Source organism: Manacus vitellinus, unplaced genomic scaffold, assembly GCF_001715985.3.
Source record: "Manacus vitellinus isolate BGI_N305 unplaced genomic scaffold, ASM171598v3 scaffold_11_pilon, whole genome shotgun sequence".
Taxonomy (NCBI): domain Eukaryota; kingdom Metazoa; phylum Chordata; class Aves; order Passeriformes; family Pipridae; genus Manacus; species Manacus vitellinus.
In genome coordinates, this window is record NW_021938895.1 from 4,066,816 (window position 1) to 4,087,082 (window position 20,267).

Sequence of the window (20,267 nt, forward strand, 5' to 3'; positions counted from 1 at the left end):
TTAATAGCAGTGATATGCAATATGCAAACCTGAAACAAATCCACGGCCACAAACGCATCGGCAAAAAATTATTTAGCCACAGGGGAATTCTCCCTCTGTAACATGTCCCTCAAATTCTCACTGCCCAAATTTGGGGAAAATAAAAGGGAGAAGCAACATAAATGGCAGAAACAGCAGAAAATAATGTGCTTAATGAAAATGCACTAATGAGTTTTCAAGTAATATAACTGAAAGTAATTAACACACTCATAAAACTGAAGCCAAAGCAAGAGGGAGGCAAACTTTAGCTAAAAAAATATTAGGAAAGTCCCTTATAATGAGCAAGGAGAACTGCCTTGTATGATGCTCTAAATTAGTTACAGAGAAATTAAATTCATCTACAACAAGTGATCAAAGGGGAGAAATATAACAATATTAAACAACACGATGCTGGGAGCACTGAAGGTGACACACATTTCCTGGGCTGATTCCTGTACCAGACCTGAGGCTGCAGATGCATTTTGACTGCAAAAGCAGCTCCTCCAGGTAAGGCACCTTATGCTGCTGCATCCCCTGCATTTGCCCACAGCACACAGAGCAGCACTCACATCCACCTGAACACATATGCAAAAATCTCACAAAACAGAAACAGTTTCATACGCTGCTTTTGGGATACACTTCAGTAACTCACCTATTGCAGTAATTGGCAATTTAATTCTTGATGTGTTATTAAAATCGGGTTAAGAAATTGGTTATAATCAGTAGAAAATGGGAAGAACAACAGAGCTGATAACTGACGTAATGTTCCTTCCCTTGTTTCTCCTCTAAGATATAAATTCTACCTGTCACCTGATATGTTTCATCTCACACCAGCCACTCTGATTTAGCACCAGGAACATTTGTGGCCTGTCAAAGTGGTCTGAGATGGGGTGGTGAGCAACCAACTGCCTCCCCTGTCACTGGCAAAAGTACCTGTCAGACCTCAGCTCCCAAGACAAGTATGTTCCTGCCCGCAACTTCCTGTTTGTCTTAATATCCTTTAGGGAGAAGGGGTTATATCCTTCACATATGCTGGAATCTGGGTGTGGTTGAGGACCACATCCATAGGAATACTGGAAAAAGGTTCAAATTACAAAACCAATCATCTTCTTTTCTGGATGAATTTCCCTGTTGGGACCCTAGGTCCTGCAGCCCCTGTTTTTCATCCACTTCCACTGGTCTCCGTTTAGGCTCTATGATGACAGAACTGATCTTTCTTTCTCCTACTATCCTTCATCTGCCACTGGGAAGCCAAAAATCACCAGTTTCACTTCATCTCCTGAAAGCCAAAGGCTGCAAATCTACTGGATATAGGTGCATGTGGGGCACCTTAAAAAACACTCAACTTGAGGGTTCTTTGGTTTAAAAAATCAGTGAACCATAAAGCAGGTGGAAGCAAGCCCTTGTCCACCTAACACGGGCACCTAATGTGGGTTTTAGATGGGCTGCTCAGTAAAGCAACTCTCTTAAGTGTGTGCCTACCTTACCTAAGAGGCTGACAAAGAGAAATTGATGCCTTAAAGGCTTCCTGATAGCTGTCCATCAAGTCCCTCCATCCCCTGGGAATTTATTCCTCCACTTCATTCTCTCCTTGCAAAACTGTAGACCTGATTTTTAGTCTGCTTTGCTTCAGCTCCCACCCACCAGAAAGTAAGTTTGATTTTTTTTTTCCCTGTTGGATTATAAAGCTGTCTGCTATCAAATCTTTCTCTTTCACATGTGGACGTGCAGAAAATAATAAAGTCAACTCTTCACCTTCTGTAGGATAAACTAAGTAGTCTAAGCTCCTTAAGTCTCTGCAAGGCAGGTTTCCATCATTTTGGTCTATCTCAAGTCAGCTCTTAATGTGTTCACACAAGGATTTGCACCAGATTAACTAAATTGGTTTAAAAATGAATGAAGGTGAACCTTTGTAACCTTCCAGGACAGAAAATACTGACACCTGCTTTACCTCTCTGCCCTAGAGCTTTTCCATCTGTTGTGTCATCTCTGGCACTGCCATCACACCACGGCCACTGGTGCTCCTGGGGCTCCTCAGCTGCCTGTCACACGGCCCTACTCAGGGGCCAGCAGGGAGGGAACTGATTTAAAGAATAATCACTTTGATCTCTTTCCATTAGTCAAGCTTTGCATCTGAATCCCCTGTTTGAAGCTGTAGATGGAGACATAATGTGAGTTGGCTTCAAGCCAAGCAAAGGTTTTTCTTCCCCCTCCACCAATGCTCCCTCCAGTCCTGTTGTGTCCATGCTTGTCCTTGGCTGTGGGCCCACCAAGCCCAGCCAATATGCTGAACTTGAAACTTCAAGGGCATCTCCTTTCACATGACTGACTGCTGGCTTGCTGTCCTTGCATGCTATGGACTCACATGTGGTTTAACACACATGCCCTTGCACACCTTCCTCTGCCCCCAGTGCAGCCCCTGCAACCCAACAGCCCATGGCCCTGCTTTGCTCTGGACACCAGGCTTTCCACGTGTGCAGGACGTGTGTGTCCCTACCTGTCACTTCATCTGCACTGAGCACAGTGACCTCAGCTGACTCTTGTGCAGTCACCACCTTCTCATTTATATATTATCTCTCTATATATGTGTATGTATGTATATTCCTTATATACCCATGATATGGCAAATGATCTGAACCCAGCAGAAAACACAGCTCAGGCTTGAAGAGAGCACAGGCAGAAATAACCTTGCTGGTTTCCACAACTCTTCACTCTTAGGATTTCATCCATGGGCTTGATCTTCCCCTTCCTTCATTCATTTCCTCCAATGCCTCTTTCCTTGCTCTTTCCCTACCACCTGAGTATTAACAGCAGAAAACCCTTCATTTCAAGCTGTGCCGTTCTCCTCGCTGCCTTTTTGACTTATGATCTCTTCAGTACCTGAAAACAGTAATTTTTTTTTCTCCTCAGTCTCTTAATTTCTCTCCTTCTAAGTTAAATAGCCATATGAGTATCTTCATTTATTCACATTAAAAAATCCTTACATCATGGTCAGTCAATTACAGACTGACCATTTCCGTCAGTCTGTAAGAAACCCTTAGCATTATTTAATTACATCTGCAGGAAAGCTGCTATTCAAACTAAAGCTGGACAGTGTCATCCTGAACAGCTCTTCAGATGATTCACATGTTTAAAATCATAGTACTGGATTACTATTTTTTACTTTTTTTTTCTTTTCTTCTGACTATTCCGAGGGGCTTAAGAAACTATCCTTGGACAAGGCAATATATTTAATTTTCTTAAGGCATTGTAGAATCATAGAATTGTTTGGGTTGGAAAAGACCTTTAAAATCAGTGAGCTTAACCATTAACCCAGCACTGCCAAGCCCACCACTAAACCATGTGCCTCAGTGGCACATCTACATGCCTTTTAAATACCTCCAGGGACAGTGACTTCACCACTTCCGTGGGCAGCCTGTTCCAGTGCTTGACAAGCCTTTTGATGAACAAATTTTTCTGATTGTCCTAATATGTTTTTGGGAAGGAGGTGTTATATCCTTTACATATGATGGGGCTGGGTGCGGTCAAGGACCACGTCTACAGGAATACTGGAGAAAGGTTCAAATTACTGAAATAATTTTCCTTCTTTACTGGATGAATTTCACTATTGGGACCTCGAGTTCCACAGATGCCATTTTTCACCCGCTTTCAGTGCTGTCTGTTTATGTTCTACGTGACAAAACTGATCTTTCTTGCTCCTATCCTCCTTCACCCAAACTGGGAAACCAAATACATCCCCATGTCCTTTTCCACCAGGCAGCTTTCCAGTCACTCAACTCGAAGCCTGTAACACTTCAGGGGGTTATTTTGACTCAAGTGCAGGACCTGGCACTTTGCCTTGTTGAACTTCATACAATTGGCCTTGGCCCATTGATCCAGACTGTCCAGATCCCTCTGCAGAGCCTTCTCAAGCAGATGAACACTCCTGTCCAACTTGGTATCATCTGCAAACTTACTGAGGGTGCACTCAACCCCCCTTTATCAGATCACTGATAAAGATGTTAAATAGGACTGGCCCCAATACTGAGTCCTGGGGAGCCCCACCAGGGACAGGCTGCCAGCTGGATGTGACTCCATTCACCACCCCTCTCTGCGCCCAGCCATCCAGCCAGTTTTTAGACACCCAACAGTGCACCCATCCAAGCCATGAGCAGTCAGTTTCTCCAGGAGAATGCTGGGAGAAACGGTGTCAAAGCCTTCACTAAAGTCCAGGTAAACAACATTCACAGCCTTTCCCTAATCCACTAAGTCACCTTGTCACTGAAGGAGATCAGGTTGGTCAAGCAGGACCTGTCTTTCCTAAATCTGTGCTGTCTAGGCCTGATCCTCCAGTTGTCCTGCATGTGCAGTGTGATGGCATTCAGGATGATCTGCTCCATTACCTTCCCTGGCACTGAGGTCAGGCTGACAGGCCTGTAGCTCCCTGGATCCTCCTTCTGACCCCTCTTATATATGGGTGTCACATCTACCAACCTCCAGTTACCTGGAGACAGTCAAAACACTCCATAACATACAAGGCTACCTCACTGCCTCTCCTTTGTTGCCTCTCCCTTCTGAAGAGTTTAGAGTCATCCAATGCAGCCCTCCAGTTGTGCAAGTCATCCCACCATGTCTCCACGATGGCAGCAGTTTTCCTGCTGCACAGCAGCTTCCAGCTCCTCCTGTCTGTTGCCTATGATGAGTGCATGGGTGCATTCCTGATGCACTTCAGTAGGGCTATTGATCCTGCCATCTTTTTGGGGGGAGAAGCCCTAATTACCACATTAACATGTCTCAGTAAAACAGTAGGTTATGAAGCAGTTTTCTAAATTGTATAAAGCTCATTCTTTACACTGAATTTTTCAGACTGCCTTCGAAGTATGCACTGCCAACAAAAGTAATCTCCCAATTTTAGACAACCCTATTGTAAAAGTGATGTCAGGTCAAGGGGATTCATCTTCTTCTGTCCTTCAAACATATAATAACCACAAAGCACCCACATTTCCACACTTTTAGTCACATATATTGTCTTGTCAGTGTATGCAGTCCTCTTGGCTCTCAAATTGCATATATTACAGGGCCCATCCATTATCTAAAGACCTAGTTCGCGGATCCACTTCATTTCGCCAGGTCCCAACTCAACTCATATCTCAGAAGAAGACATGAAGTGTAATACCCTCTCGCCTAACACCTAATGACTTGCTCCCTGTCACACAGAACCTTGCCAGAGGGGATTGATGGAGAACTGCAGCCGTGCTGTTATTTCCCTAAACACTCATTCCAAAAACATAACTTTCCCTGAACATACACCCGTGTACAGCCTCAAAAATGGACTTATAACTCAGCCCCTCTGGCACATGCATATTGTTTTAAGATGAGTAACGAATGACTCCTATTCATCTGTTTGTGACTGATAGTCCCATAATATTATCCATCGAGACAGAATTTTTGCTGCCTCCTTACAGACAAATGGCAGATAAAGGGTAAAGGATCTCAGCCCTGTTGAATTTTATGAAAACATCCACTGTTTTAAGTGGCAGCAGAATTTCTGGATAAGGCTGCACCCTTCAGCATCTATGACACAACCAAAAGCATGGAGAGAGGAGCACAGGAGCTGATGCCATAAATCATTAGGAGTCTGGTGGTCTTTGGTTTTAAAAACCAAAATGCTGTGAAAATATCTTTGTAAGATTTTAACCATTTAGGATCAAATATTACAAGAATTCCAGGTGGAGAACAAGAAGGAAAATGGCAGAAAATGTTATCTGCTCTGTCTTCAAAGACCCACTGTGGTGAGATACCCTGTAGACTTCATGGTCTGGGTCTGCTAACTGGTGAGGCCAGGGTAGGTCACTTTGGACCAGAGACATGCCCTTCACCATGCCAGCAAATACACGTCAAAACCTGGCCAAAGCTGGGTATGGTCATGCTTGGGCTCACTGAGCAAGCAGAGAGCAAAATGTGGTTGGGAAAGATAAGCTGCATGTACATCAGGGGAGGTGGCAGGTGGTCCAGTGAGGGAGGTTGTTCAGTGCTTTGCCCTTCACACTGGTGGCACAGCCCAGGACTGCACTGTGTGTCAGGTACCTCCTTCTGAGTGGATAACAGGGCTATAATCTCAGATGCCTCCTTTGGGGTGAAAAACTAACCAAACCCAAGAGGATGTGACTCTGCAATTCCATACTGAGGGGAACAATGTTACTTTAGAGGTAAAAGCAATTTTTGGCATCACCTGACACGGAGCATGTGATCATGTCATCTTATTTTAACACAGTGCTTTTATAAGACCTGCTAGAATGACAGAGAGGTTTTCCCCCTACTGAGAAATGGTTCTGCAGTATCCCATCCAAAGCAACACAGTATTTGAAGAGGAATGTACAATCCACACAGAAATATGGTAGGAGAAGGTTGGTTTCTTGTAGCTCCTGAGGATGAGGGGGGGAGAAAAGCAGAGTCAAGAAGTGGGCACTCACTGCACATAAGACAGTAGACAACTCACCAATGAAAGTGATTTCAGTTTGTATTTTAGTGTGTTTTTTGCAAAGTTGCAACCCAAATTCAGAAAGGCTCATTGCTTGCAAAAATAGGTACAGTGATTTAAATTCCTGAATGCTGCCTTGTCCAAATGGGAAATGCTTTCGTGTGAAAAGGCCTGACTTTGCTCAGCACAGCTAGGAGGGTCAGCTTTTCCTCACCTGCATTTTTAACAGCAGACCCTGAAACACCCTTTCCAAAACACACAGCTTCAGCCATGCCACGCTTCACTTCTGTCACCCCCTACTGTCATTTTTAATACAAAGAATAAAAAAGGAAACATCCCAAAACCTCTCTCATTTCCCAGTATAGCCCAAAGGAGGCCATGTTGCACTTTTTCCATGGCTCTGTCTCACAAGTCACTCTATAGACAATAGCAGATTAATTATAACCACGGGTTTAGCAAATCCCCATGACAAGACATCCTTATTGTGGCTGAGACAGCGTGTGCTGAAATGATAGGGAGGAAATCTGCTCCTTTCCCACATACAGGTCTCTTGGTGGGCTTGTTACAATGGAAAAGCAGCACAGCTGCTCTCACTGAGCCAAGCAGGGGACTGAGGGCCTGAGCGTGACTTTGCAGGCTGCAATGTCGTCTGTGGCAAGGGCTTGGGTGACTGAGATGAGAAGGAAGGCGGGGAGGGGACTTTGCTTGATTTGGGATTCATTCAACTGACCAACATTTTGGATCCTTTGATAAAGAGAGACCATGAAAATCAGAGCAGAGACAGAAATCAGGCCCTGGGAAAAAATGAAAAGAGATAATTTAATCAATGACATCTGTGAAGGCACCTGTCCTAACAGCATTATTTCGATGTTCATCTTTATCGAGAGATGGGATGAAAGACTGCATTTTTTTCCTGGGCTCTCTCCTTCCCATGCTCAAAAAAAAAAATTCTGCTAGTTAAAAACTTACTGATTTCCATTGCAGGACAAATACCTTCACATATCAGAAAAAAATCTGCAGAAAAGGATGAGACTTGCTCCAAAGCAAGTCCTGTGGGCAGTGCCTGCCTTAAGCTCGGTGTTAAGGAGAGAAGCAGTGTTCACATTTTGCATTCACTGCTATGATTTGCCATTCTTTCTTTGCTGTCTGCATTTCCCTGATTTGCTGAGAGCATCATCACCAACATCAGTTCTTCAGCCCGTGCATGGCTGGGAGGGGAGGCCATCTGCAGACCTTGTCCCACAGCACATGTCCTTTCCAGGGCCTATCTTGTCACAGACTCATCTCCTGGGCAAAACAGTGCCAAATTTGTGAAGACAGAGGAACACAAAACTAAGTCTGTATGTCAGTGGTAATCACTTAGCACCCTGCATACAGACAGCTGATCTGTCCCATGCACTGAACTAGGCAGAAAATCTTTATGGAAAAAAAAAGTCATCACACAGTTAAAGTACCAAAAAGTAGATCTGATGAAGGAAAGTTATTTTTGGCATATCCTAATTTCCTGTGTTTTTCACTTTGAAATATTAATAAACTTTTAATACAGGTTTTGGTATTCAGTACTTACAGTATCTACTTAAAAGAAAAAAAAAAACACCTGCTGAATAAATGGAATGTATATGTTGCAGATTTAAAGCCTTTTGAAAAATGTGCTGTTTTTTTCTTCCCCCCAATCTTTCTTAATGACCTATCCCTATTTATCTTGCCTGCTAAGGCAAGTTTTACTAGGAAATGCCTGCTTCAAAATATTGCTGAAGAAATATTCAAATTCAGCACTTAAAACTGACAAAAAGAAATACCCCTTATTTTTGGTTGCCATTTTCACTAAAGGAAATGATTTCACAAAAATGTGTTACAATGCAATAAGTATTTGGGTAAGGCTAGGACTGTATCAACCTTTTTGGAATGAAATATTCTTATATCCTGAATTGCAAAGTGAATTCTATTTTTTAAAGAAAACATTGATATATGTGTAAAATCTGTGGCTCTACTGAATGTTATGGTTGACATGAAATAAGTTGGTTTTGGAATTCTACTCTGTGATATGTTTTCATTGTGCTTTTCTTCCTTCCTCTTTTTCTTTTAAGTTCCATGTGAAAAAAGAAATTTTTTATATCTGGAGTCTTCTTGATAAGAGAAATTTCCATTCTCTCCCATCTCCATTCAGCCAGGAATTCAAAGCTGTTTCCGTTTATTGGTTGTTTTACTCCAAACTTGGCAGGTTAAGGCCGCAGGCCAAGACCACCAAAGGATCTTCCAGCCAGGTCAAGGCTGAGATGCTTCACCAGAAAAAGACATAAAAGAAACTTACTCTGCTGTTGCTTTTTTGGGTTTAGATGTAAAAAACCTGTATTTTTGTGGTCTGTAAAGACTTTCGCCAGTACTAAATTCAAAAGAAGCTTATTAGTTCACTGTATAACCTGGAAAAATGTCCAAAGAAGCTTAATTCCTTCTCTTCACTCCCCTGAGCGAACTGACAAGCTGGCAACTTTTTGTCTTTGGTTTTGAAACAATGTTTTCCATTGAAGCTTTTAAAAGAAATCTAATCCTGCCCAGTTTCCTCCTTTCTTAGCTGTTACAAAAGCTTATTTTAACACACACAGTCCATTTGATGTGTCCTTTAAAAAGAAAATGGTCCTTTAGCATGAAGGAAAAGCTCTAGCAAAAATCATGGGTTTTTGGGGTTTTTTTTTAGGTCTTTTTGTGTTTTTTTACCTTTCCACATGGTCAACGTTGCCTGCCACACCGACCCCTCCAATGGTATAAATTTTCCCATCGTACACCAGACTGTTATGTCGACACCTTGGGACTGTCATGCGGGACACGAGGTTCCAGTTATCGAGCAGGGACATGTAACACCAGACATCAGCGAGCGTGACACCCGACTCCATGCCGCCTGGCACCACCGGCGGGAGAGGGAGAGAGAAGGGGAGAATTACGTGAGATCCTGGAACGGCAGCAGCTTTGCACACAGCAATCAAAGCCAGTTACAAAGTAAAAAAACTCTTCAAATGACATTTGACTAATTAAAATAAATCACCCTCAATGCCGAGCATCTGTTCCGATGATGCATATCTGTGTCATTTATTCATGCGCCCCAAAGGCTGTGGTTTTTTTTTTTTTTTTAATAAGATGACATGAAGAAATCAAGATGTCAGACTACAAGGGACATATACATAAGGGGATAGACCCTTCTCAGTGTTCATAAATAACTTCCAGTCTATTAAATTACTGCAACACTTGCAAGAAGGTGTCAGGAGGCTGAGTCTATCTTGGCTTGCGAGACATAGGCCAGCCTGAAATCTAAAACGCTTAATACAGTGATGGATTGAAGCAGCACATATATGGGCAGAATAAAGTCAGTGCTTGCACTGTAGGCTTAATTTCTAATTTTCAGGGACAAATTTCTTATTTATTTTCATTTGCTGATAAAAGAAAGAACCAGCTGTACCACTCCTGTAAAACAGTTCAAGATGCTCTTGTGAAATATTTATACTGGTCACTTTTTAACTTCTAACTGAAGCTTCCAAGGCAGCCAGCAACTTAGTGGGTGTCTTACTATCCCTTTTTGAAGCCCAAAGAGGTGAAATGATTTGAGACCACACTAGGAGTGAGTGGTCGGGCCAGGAAAATGAATTAGACTCAGCTGCATGGTTTAATGAGAAAACCAGGCTTCCTTCTTGGTATTTTGCTCTCCAAACCTATGCTATGCAGTGCAGGGTCCAGTACTTGGAGCTTGCAGCAGTCCATTCCCACTTCTGTTGGTTCCCCTGCCCTTTTTTCCTGTGTCTTTAAGTTTGAGCAAAGTAAAATATCAACTGACACTCAGCTACATTTCCAGCCATGTGGGACTTTCAGCTCTCCTTATTGCAGCCACTGAATACAATTCGGTCACTCATCCAGATTCAAGGGAAAGAGCTGAAATAAGCTTTGAAATTAGGATTCCAAGCTTTTGTTAGAAGGTATGGCACAGCCTGAAGTGGCTGTACATATTGGAAAGTACCTCAGCTAAGAATAACTAAAAGTCAACATCTCACAAAAGCCTCCTCAGAAAACTTTTGCTCCAGCTGCTCTCAAGCATGGGCAAACAAGCATGGGAAAAAAAAAATCAAGAAGTAATTTCCAATCAATTCTTAGGGTCCCTATGCAGTATTAATGGAATTTAACACCACAGGCAGCAATTTACTGCAGAAAATGCAGTGAGGAAACTCGGCAAAGGAAAGGCAACAGCTGTAACCCCTTACTGGTACAGATGCCAGGTGCATCTGTGCTCCCAACTACATCCTCGGATCACACACATCCGCACCTCCCTGCCCAGCCTCCTCTTTTTATCATCCAACCTCCACTCAGCTGCCATCAGAGTATCCTTGCATTGTCTGGTGGGAATTGCTTTTCTCCCTCCAGCCAAACAGAGGTACCAACAGACTGCAAAAAAAAAACCGCTGTGATGCTCCAGGTGCGGTGTCGACAGCTACTTTGGGAATTAAAGCCTTTTAAGGAGTGTGGTCTCAGTTTCACCAAAAGTAAGAAGATTATAGGGCTAGTGACTACTGTCAAAAGAGAGGTTTCAACAAGTACAAAACATGAATGCTCCTGTAAGCAAATACTTTAAGTGTAGGTCACATATTCAGCAGTTCAGTCTGTCTGTCTCAAATTCCATAACCCACCATTTAGATTCAACTACAGCCAGTATTATAAATCGTGTTTCTATGGCAGTGAAAGCTCTTTGCATGCTTGATGGTTGTCAGACCTATTTTCTTCACATTGCAACTGCAAAATATTGTTGTTGACTGCTTTGAGAGAACATTATCGCCGCAGAGACATGGACAATGATAAAAGCAGGGAAACCCCTCTTTCCCAACCTCCTTCCCACTTCTCTTTTTTTTTTTAACCCCTCAGGAGCAGCTGGGTAAAATTCCATCATGTCTGTGCTGTAACTTTTCTACCAGCCCAGTAAATCTGGGGGATGAATGGACTGAGAGAAGCCCTGTAGAGGAGGAATGGGAGATACTGGTGGACAAAAACTTGGAAATGACCTGGCAGCGTGCACTTGCAGCCCAAAAAGCCAACTCTATCCTGGGCTGCATCAAAAGCAGAGTGGCCAGCAGGTCAAGGGAGGGGATTCTCCCCCTCTACTCTGCTCTCTCACTGTACCCCCTCTTGAGTACAGTGTACAGCTCCAGAGTCCTCAGCACACGAAAAACATGAACCTGTTGGAGTGAGTCCTGAGATGGGGCATGAAAGTGGTCAGAGGGCTGGAGCACCTCTGCTATGCAGACAGGCTGAGAGAGTTGGGGTTGTTCAGCCTGGAGAAGAGAAGGCTCCAGGAAGACCTTATTTCAGCCTTTCAATACTTAAAGGGGGCTTATATGAAAGATGGCAAGAGGCTTTTTACCAAGACCTCTAGTGACAGGATCAGTGGTAAGAGTTTTAAACTGAAAGAGGGTAGATTTACGTTGGACATAAGGAAGAAATTTCTTACGATGAGGGTAGTGAGGCACCGGCACAAGTTGCCCACAGAAGCTGAGGGTAATCCATCCCAGGAAGTGTCCAAGGCCAGGTTGGATGGGACTTCGAGCAACTTGATATACTGGAAGATGTCCCTGCCCATGGTAGGGGAGTTGGAACTAGATGACCTTTAAAGGTCTCTTCCAACCCAAACCCTTCTGTGATTTTGTGTTTCTATGAAATCTGCTGCTTACCTGAGAGATAGATGTTGTCCCCAGCGCTGACCACGCTGAAAAACTCTCGATCATAGAAGGGCAGGCTGGCCAATGGGTACCACTTGTTGTTTTGAGGATTTAAGCAAGTCACTGCTGTTAAAGCACGTTGATTCATGCCAATCATCTGGCGACCCCCAACTAAGACTATTACCTCAGCTACACCTGGGATTCAAGTAAGAAAAAAAGTATTATAAAAAAGTGGCATCTCTCAAACAGGCAGGAACCTATCAAAAATATTAATCAGTCAGTGTAATTTTAATGTATCATATATAAATCTGTTTTAGAGTCTGCAATCAATCCAAGAAGGGTGAGAAAAAACAGGAATGTGTGTGTAGGGGGAGCAGTGGGTGAGGAACAACACTATGAACACTCTTGGGAGAAGTAGGGAGGAAGAATGCCATCTGGGCAAAACTTGATGGGGAAGAAATAAATAGGCAGTTCCATGTAAAGATATCCATTCACTTCAACAGTATTTGAGTGAGACCTGCATGTAGCAAATTCATCTTCTACTGAAGAAAATGGGACTTTTGTCAGGGATTGTGATAGCTTTGGAGTTTGACCAGTATCCAGGAAATGTTTGGACTTTGGCCTGAGGAAAAAAAAAAAGCTAATGTCTGGAGAAGGTTTAGGCTATGGTTATGCATATTCATCCTGATATTTTCACTGCATGTGCTCTATTGACATATAATTTTCTTGTGGGCCGTTTTTTGAGTTTTTTTGCTTTACCTGAAGAAAGATTTTCCAGACACAGATAAGATGTGCTCAAGCCATGTATCATGGTCATAATCTACCTGGTGCTTGGAAAAGTAATGTAGGTAGCCCCTGCCCTAATGCAGTTATTAACTGAGCTTTATCTGTGCTTGAACAGCTCCCCCAAGCCCATAAGATGCAGGGTGTCCAGCTAGCCAAATGCAAAACTTTTGCACTCCATATCTCAAAGGTTTTATTTCCACTTCACAGCCAGAGTCGAGTCATATCTGATCTCTGTGTTACTCCAGACTCTTCTCTAGACTCATCCCCACAGAGATGGGTCACAGTTTAATCCTGGGATGTTTTCTGGCTCCGTCCAAGAATTAAGTGCTGGAGATAGTTTGGACTTAGCATTTAGCAGAAGTGTTAAAAACCTTCCTGCAGAAATTATAAGCCCCTGTGCAATTTGTTTCCAGGAGAGGTGGGCTCAGAAGCAGGACCATGAGGCCACAAGCTGGAAGGAATCGTCATTTCGAGAGCTTGTCTTGTGGCTGGAGCAATTGCTGTGATGTGTTACAGTGCCCAGCCCAGAGACAAGTGTGCACAGGTGCAGGGCAGAAGGGAGATTGCCAGCAAGAGAGATGAGGAGCTGCAGTGGAGAGGAATGCGTCTGCAGAGTAATGGATTATCGTCACTCCTCATTAGCATTTTCAAAAAATATATTTGTGTCATTCAAGCAAGGTTACTCTCTTAGAAGTTATTAAGATAAAGTGCTGTACAGTTTTAAATAAATATTTCTCGGTAACAAGAGATCATTATTTTTGCGCCATACCAGAAAATCTAATCACCTGTGCAAGACATAACTTGATTATAATCAATGACCTCGAGAGGGCATGTGACATGCTGCAGCGAGTCCACAAAGGGTGTTTAGAGATCCTTTGTGCCTCCATGAATGCCGCTGATATGCAAAATAACATGATTCTATATAATTAGACTCTGACCTAAAAAACTATAATCACCCTCTCTTACCCTGAGAGAATCACTTTTCCCTCATCAACAAGCTTCTGGAAATGGATCACATTACACCTACAATTTTATATACATAAAATAAGCACTTTTCAAAAATCCCTTCAAACATCACACCATTAGTCGTCTTCAATGAAAGACTTTTTAGGGTAGATTGTTATTGAAAGTCCTCTACACTTCGTCCTTGTGAAAGGTGTCTTGATGAGGCAGCCTCCCGAAGCTGCAAATGCCGTGGTTTGATATGCCATCTCCGTGCCACATTAGCATTAGTGGCAGTGACAGAAAGTTTTGTCTGGCTTTGTGATTGCACTTATGGGAGGCAGAAGTACAGGCAGCATGTTAAAACAATTCACCTGTTTTATCTGACCCCTTCTTGGATGCAGTTTTCCTACATGGTATTTGCACTTTCTGTTAAACAAATATTTAGGCTATTTCTCTCATCACCACAGTATGGGCTGGGCTGGCAAGTTGGGCACTTAGGTTTTTTCCATGCATTTTTCCAAAAAGGAAAATTCATATGTTCCTTGGGTGAAAAACTTCTGAAAAAGAGTCAGATCTCCATAGCTGCTGGATTTTTAAAAGGGAATATGTCATGTGTGATCCATTTGTTTTGGAGGCACTAAACAACCTGAACTGGTACTGTGAGCTCCACCATATAAAAATATTATATTTACAAAGGGCTGTGAAAGTGAAGCTGTGAGATGAATATTAGTCAGAATCTCCCCACAAGAGGTTCAATGGCAAAGAAGCAAATTATTAAACTATTTTTGCAGCTGGAGAAACTGAGGCACAGAGGGCAAGGGGCTCACTTTCAGGACAGCAGGGGAATGTTATGTCTCTGCCAAAGACAATCATTCCTAAAAATTAGGCTCCTTTTAAATCCTATTTCAGGAGTGTACATCTAAACACCCATGTCCACCCACTGGGGGAGGCTTTCTAAATGCCTGAGGAAAGTAGGAATGGAAAACTGAGCTTCAAATATCACCAGATCCTGAGAATGAGACAAGAAAAGGAGCCAAGATCTGTCCCCCATCCAAGGGCATGTCCTGACCATGTTCAGGAAACATTGGACCAGGGAGCTGGTGCTGTCGAAGGAAGATTTGCTCTACCTGCAGAGAGCCTGGGCCGGGTCCTCGGCGTCTGCATCTCTTGTCGGGCGTGTGGCAGCATGTGATAACGCTTGGCTTCGTTCACCAGATCCCGGCAAGCCTCCGAGGACTTTATCAACTCCTCATTGTCAACAACGTTCAGCAGATAGCTGGGATGGATGAAGGGGAGGCGCACCACTGCCAGCAGCTCTGCAGCATACTGAGGGGGAAAAATAATGACACACTGCAGCCTTCATGTCAGAGTTCAGCCACTTGGCATTTCCACCTCCTTCCCTGTAAGCCATCCCCTGTCATCCAATCTGGAAAGACACTTGCCATAAATGCTGCACACAAGCCCTGCCTAATGACCAGGTGAGACAGAGACAACAGAGCCCTCAGTGCTTCCCAGCCCAGGCTGGGTTTGGTCCCAGAGACTGAAAATAATCTTCAAAAGGTGGCAACTCCTGTTATACAGCCCTGTATGGAGGGATTTTTGGAAATAAAAGCTCATTCTGAACTCAGGCTGAATATAACACCTTGTGCACTGCCAGCATGGAGTAAGCATTCCAGTTATCTGAATTAACTTTGAAATGTGAGTGTGGTTGTTGCACTGTAATAAAGCCTCAAAACAACTCTTTTCTGGCACTAGAAATGTGAGACAAAAGTCAGTAACCAGGATGGATTTCAACAATTAAATAATATCAACCAATTTGCTAAAAATCTTTTAATTATTAGGCTTTATTTGTTGGTGAAGCAAATAATGTAGCTCTAGCTTTTATGGAAGTCTGACTCCAGAGGGTGCTATAGAAATACCGACAGTAAGTTTCATCTTCTAAACAAATACATTAAACTTCAGAGGGTAAAGGACACCTGAGCAAATGAAGCTGTCTGTCACCAAACATGGTTTAATGGAGAGCAAAATCCCAAGAGAGAAAACTGCAATCAAAAAACCAGGAGTCCATCCCCAGATTATTCTTTTTATATATTTGGGTGTATCACAACTCAGCATGACAACACAGTGAAAAGCAGAGCAATGGGAAAACATGGAGAAGCAAGGCACACAAACAGGATGCAAACTAGAGGGTGCGCAGCAAGAAAAGATAATCATCTGTTGTAATAAATATTCATACAGTGGAAGCATCCAAAGATCCCAACTGGGATTGAGGCCAGGATGCGAATAAATATTCCTGAGGTCCATGAGACTGGTCCCAAGAAACACTGGGCGCCAGCAGCATCTGTTGGACTGCAGATGCCTCTGGTCTTCCAGAAGCTACTTGGCTCTCACTTTCTTTTTCAGCAGCATGCCTGTCCCTGCAGCATGTGAGAGCCAAGTCACAGCAGGAGCAGGAGCAGGAGCAAGAGCAGGGATGGGAATGGAGCAAGGGCACAGTGAGATGGGAAGGCAGTGGTATGGACTGAACCAGATAATGGGCTGGCCAGCAGGTGGAGGATGCAGTGACACCCGTGACCACTTTCAGGGCTTCACCTTTCCCCACCCAAACTGAAGAAATAGGCTTAATTTAGAAGGAAAACAAAGGGTATCTACTCCCAACTCACACTGCTCTCCTGCTGGAGAGTCACATCAGCCTAGTGCAAACTCAGTCAAAGCAAAGATGCAGTGACCTGTGGGGAGCTGAGCCCCACATGTGCCTGTGGGGCTGTGGGACTAGGAAGATGACCGAGGTCTCAGGCTAACTCTCAGTGCCCTTTTTATCAGCTCTCTTCAACACAGGGGCTGGTAATTTTAGGTACGGCCTGAAGAGTTGATGCCTGGTCATTCTGCAGTTGTTTGGGATAAAAATGTTGTTTGGTGATGCAAAAGGAGCAGTAAAATGACAGTGCTCCTCATCTGGAAAAAACCCACGCCTGTGAGTAGTAAGTTCGTGACTCCTCGCTCTTAACTCCAGTGTGGCACAGGGCCAAGTAGGGCTTGAGATCATTTCATCAACCTTGAACTGTAAAAGAAGACACTCCTCTCTTTTCCCTTGCTGAATCCATTTCTGAGGTGCTTTCTAGGAGATACAACGGCTGCTCCTTCCCTGGAGTCACAAATGTCAGGCACTTGGCTGCAGATATCTTAATGTCATTAAACGGTACCATGTAGGAGAGGGAGCAGTGGACATATGGGAGTGGGTGGCAAAGCTCTGACTTCAAGAAGTGCTTTTTTTAAGAAGGTTGGGGGCGTTTAACCTTACACTGAAGCCAAGATGAAACGTGGCGTCAGGACAGGGGAATAATGCGGAGAGAGGGTACAACCAGGGATGAGCAAGACAACCCCACAGGGGAGGTTAATTCCCACTACAGGCTGATCAGGAAGTAGTATGAGTCACTAAAGGGCAGTTTAAATAGAGTTTGAAAACACATGGAGTGTACAGAAGAGCCAGCACCTTCCCTTGGTGTGGTGGGACACGCTGGAGCTGCCCCTGACACTCCTGAGGTTGGTCAGCACTGGAAGCAGACACAACACAAATCAATACAAAACACCAGTGCCAACAGTTGTGCCACTAAATTAGGACATGGGGTTCAACAGGCACCACCATGTCCTGAAGTGGAGTGTGAATTAGCATTGGGAAAACAGCTCCCCTCTGAGAGAGATGGGACAATTCCCATGGGCCCAGCGGAGTTACCACCTCCACTTCCCACCCTTCCCTGAATAAATGGGGCATCACTGCTGCCTGAGCCCAGTGAGCTCTCCCTCTTGCTCATCCACCTTGCTTTAATTAGATAAGTGAGAAAATGTGATTCTGTTTCTCTCCTGGATTCCCCCCCTCCTTTCTCTCTTCTTTTGTCTGAGCTCGTGGCTTATTTTGAAGGGGAATAATAATTAGAACATGTTGCTCCCTTTCATCAGCTTGAAAGTTGATGTCAGATATCAAAACCGATGTCACTTTTCACTCTTATTCTTTCCTTTGCTCAAACAGCTACAAAAAGCTGGCGCTGTGTGTGTGTGTGTGCACGACCACACGCAGTCACGACTCGGGCTTGGCGCTGAGAGCATTGAGGGTACATAGAATTGCAGTGTTTTTCACCAAGGGATTTGAGGAGTATGAACCATCGCAGCGTCTCCAGAAGACAAGAGACGCTTTTATAAAGCACTGTCTTTTTGCACAGCTCTTTTAAGCACTATAGTCAAGGGTGAATTTCATTTAGCCTCACTGATTTAAGAATATTCAAGTGATTTAGGCAATCAGCTGCCTTTTTCTTTCAGATTCTCCCTTACGAAGGCTTCCTAGCTCCGTTAGCTATGATTGTACTAAATATCCTGTTACTATTATCCTTTTCATTTAAGATTGGAATAAGCACCATAAAGCATTTCAACCTCCTTACCATCAGTTATTTGCTCTCCATTCTCTCTTGTCCTCCCGTTGTTCCTTATACAGCTATGAAATATCTACTGCACCTACTGACGTTACCAGTTATTATTAAAGCAGCAGAATACCTGTGCATGGCAAATTGCCAAATTCAGCAGACAGGAAACTTGAGTCCCTGGAGTTGTGGTTTGTGCCTGTAACCCCCAGAATGTTTTCTTCTCCCTGCTCGGCTGCAGGTGCTGTCTGGACAAGTAGAAATACTTCTCAGGTCTTTCCTGGAAACCACTCACGACTGCTCTACAGCCTGCATCACATGCCAGCATGAAGTAGAGAATATTAATGCCCCTTCTGGACTACAGTTATGAGTTATCAGCTCATAAACATGAGAGACCATAGCTCAGCTCCTTGAGAATGGGCACCATTATGCAAAAATCTAATGAATTTATTGTTTAAAATGCTAGGAAAGTGTTTGAATGCTGTCAGGACTGTTTTTTCAGGTGACATGAACCTCAGCACAGCTCCTGTTGGATGAAGGGAGCTGCTCTGGTCCATAAACCCCCTGTTGAGTGGTGATGCTGCCGGATACCACGTGCATGTCTGGGGTGATTCTGCAGGAGTCAGGGCACTACTGCCACATAAGCAAAGTCTTTGTAGATAGTCACTGCAGACACAGTAGAGCAGAGACTTCTAAGAGACAATATCTGGCCTGCTTCAAGGCACATGTTTCACTGATACTGATTTCAGTGGCTGAAGAGAAAGCAGGATCTTCCACCAGCCTGCAATCACAAGTGTTTCATAAAAAACAAGGAGGGAAAAATCTTATGAGATCTTATCTTTACGCAATTACCTAAACATTTTTGGGGGAGAGATTCAGCTTTAGATTCAGACACCTAAATGGGTTCATACAAGCAGGTATTTACTTGTCAGCCAGACATACGTAAACTCCTGTTATAATTAATAGAGATTTAGTCAACACACTTAACACAGTCCTCAGAGCAATCTGAGCTGAAAGGATCCATCACACACCAGGAAAACCAGAGAATGTCCCCTTCTGGGCCATCAGCTCCTAAGACAGGGAGTGTGTTCCTCAGGACATGCCTCAGACCATGCCACATGGAGATGCCTACAACCAGCAACCACTCCAAATTGGAGGGTTATTAATTCCTGCCTCTGACAGGAATCTTTGTGTCCATTTGTCCTAGGTACTGTGCTCAGAAGGTTGTGATCATACCATGAGGAAGCCTAAGTGTTACCATTGGGTCAGCACTGACTCAGAGGAATATATGACCAACATGATTAGCTATACCTTAAAGTTGACCCTTTCAAGCCTTTCCCCAGTAATACATAAATTACTCCCATCTCAGTAGGCAGGCCAGCGCTTTAGCAAATGAGATTACAAAACACTCTAATGCCTTTTTTTATTCCTAGCTGTTAGTTTGAGTGAAGACATTCACTTTGCTAAACTTTTTATGGCATTTTTTCTCCTACTGATTACATCAGTATTATGAATGCTTGCTTGCAAGTGAGCTTTGTTCTGGTATCTTCACAGTCTCAGTTAAAAAACCCACTTCACTATCACATTAAAAATAATCTTTTATTCTCTTAGAGTGTTTTATACTCTAATCCAGTAAAATCCTCACAAGCATTCTCCAGAAGGACTCTCATTGTGTTCCTGCACAGACTTGGGCCATAACAATATACAAATAGTTTTTACAGGAAGTATGTTTACTGCTACAGAATCATATTTCCTGCTCCTTAAATTTTCTACTGGAAAACTCTCAAGATTTTTAACATTTTTGAAGTAATGCCCAAAGAGGTTAAAATAATGTTTCCCTTATGCCTTATAACTCCTCTGTCTCTCTAGTTTACCATTATCCTTACAAAGGAGCCTTTTGTGCTATCTGCTTCTAAAGAAACAGGCTTCAGCTAGAAATACAAATACAGAAGGTAG

At 43.4% G+C, this 20,267-nt stretch overlaps 1 protein-coding gene across 1 annotated transcript in view; it reads right to left on the reverse strand.

Moving 5' to 3' along the window:
• Positions 1-20,267, reverse strand: part of KLHL29 (kelch like family member 29) — a 324,813-nt gene that overhangs the window by 23,349 nt on the left and 281,197 nt on the right. The window contains 3 exon segments of the mRNA XM_029965827.1: positions 9,194-9,374; positions 12,181-12,363; positions 15,027-15,225. Coding sequence (XP_029821687.1) covers positions 9,194-9,374; positions 12,181-12,363; positions 15,027-15,225 — 563 coding nt within the window.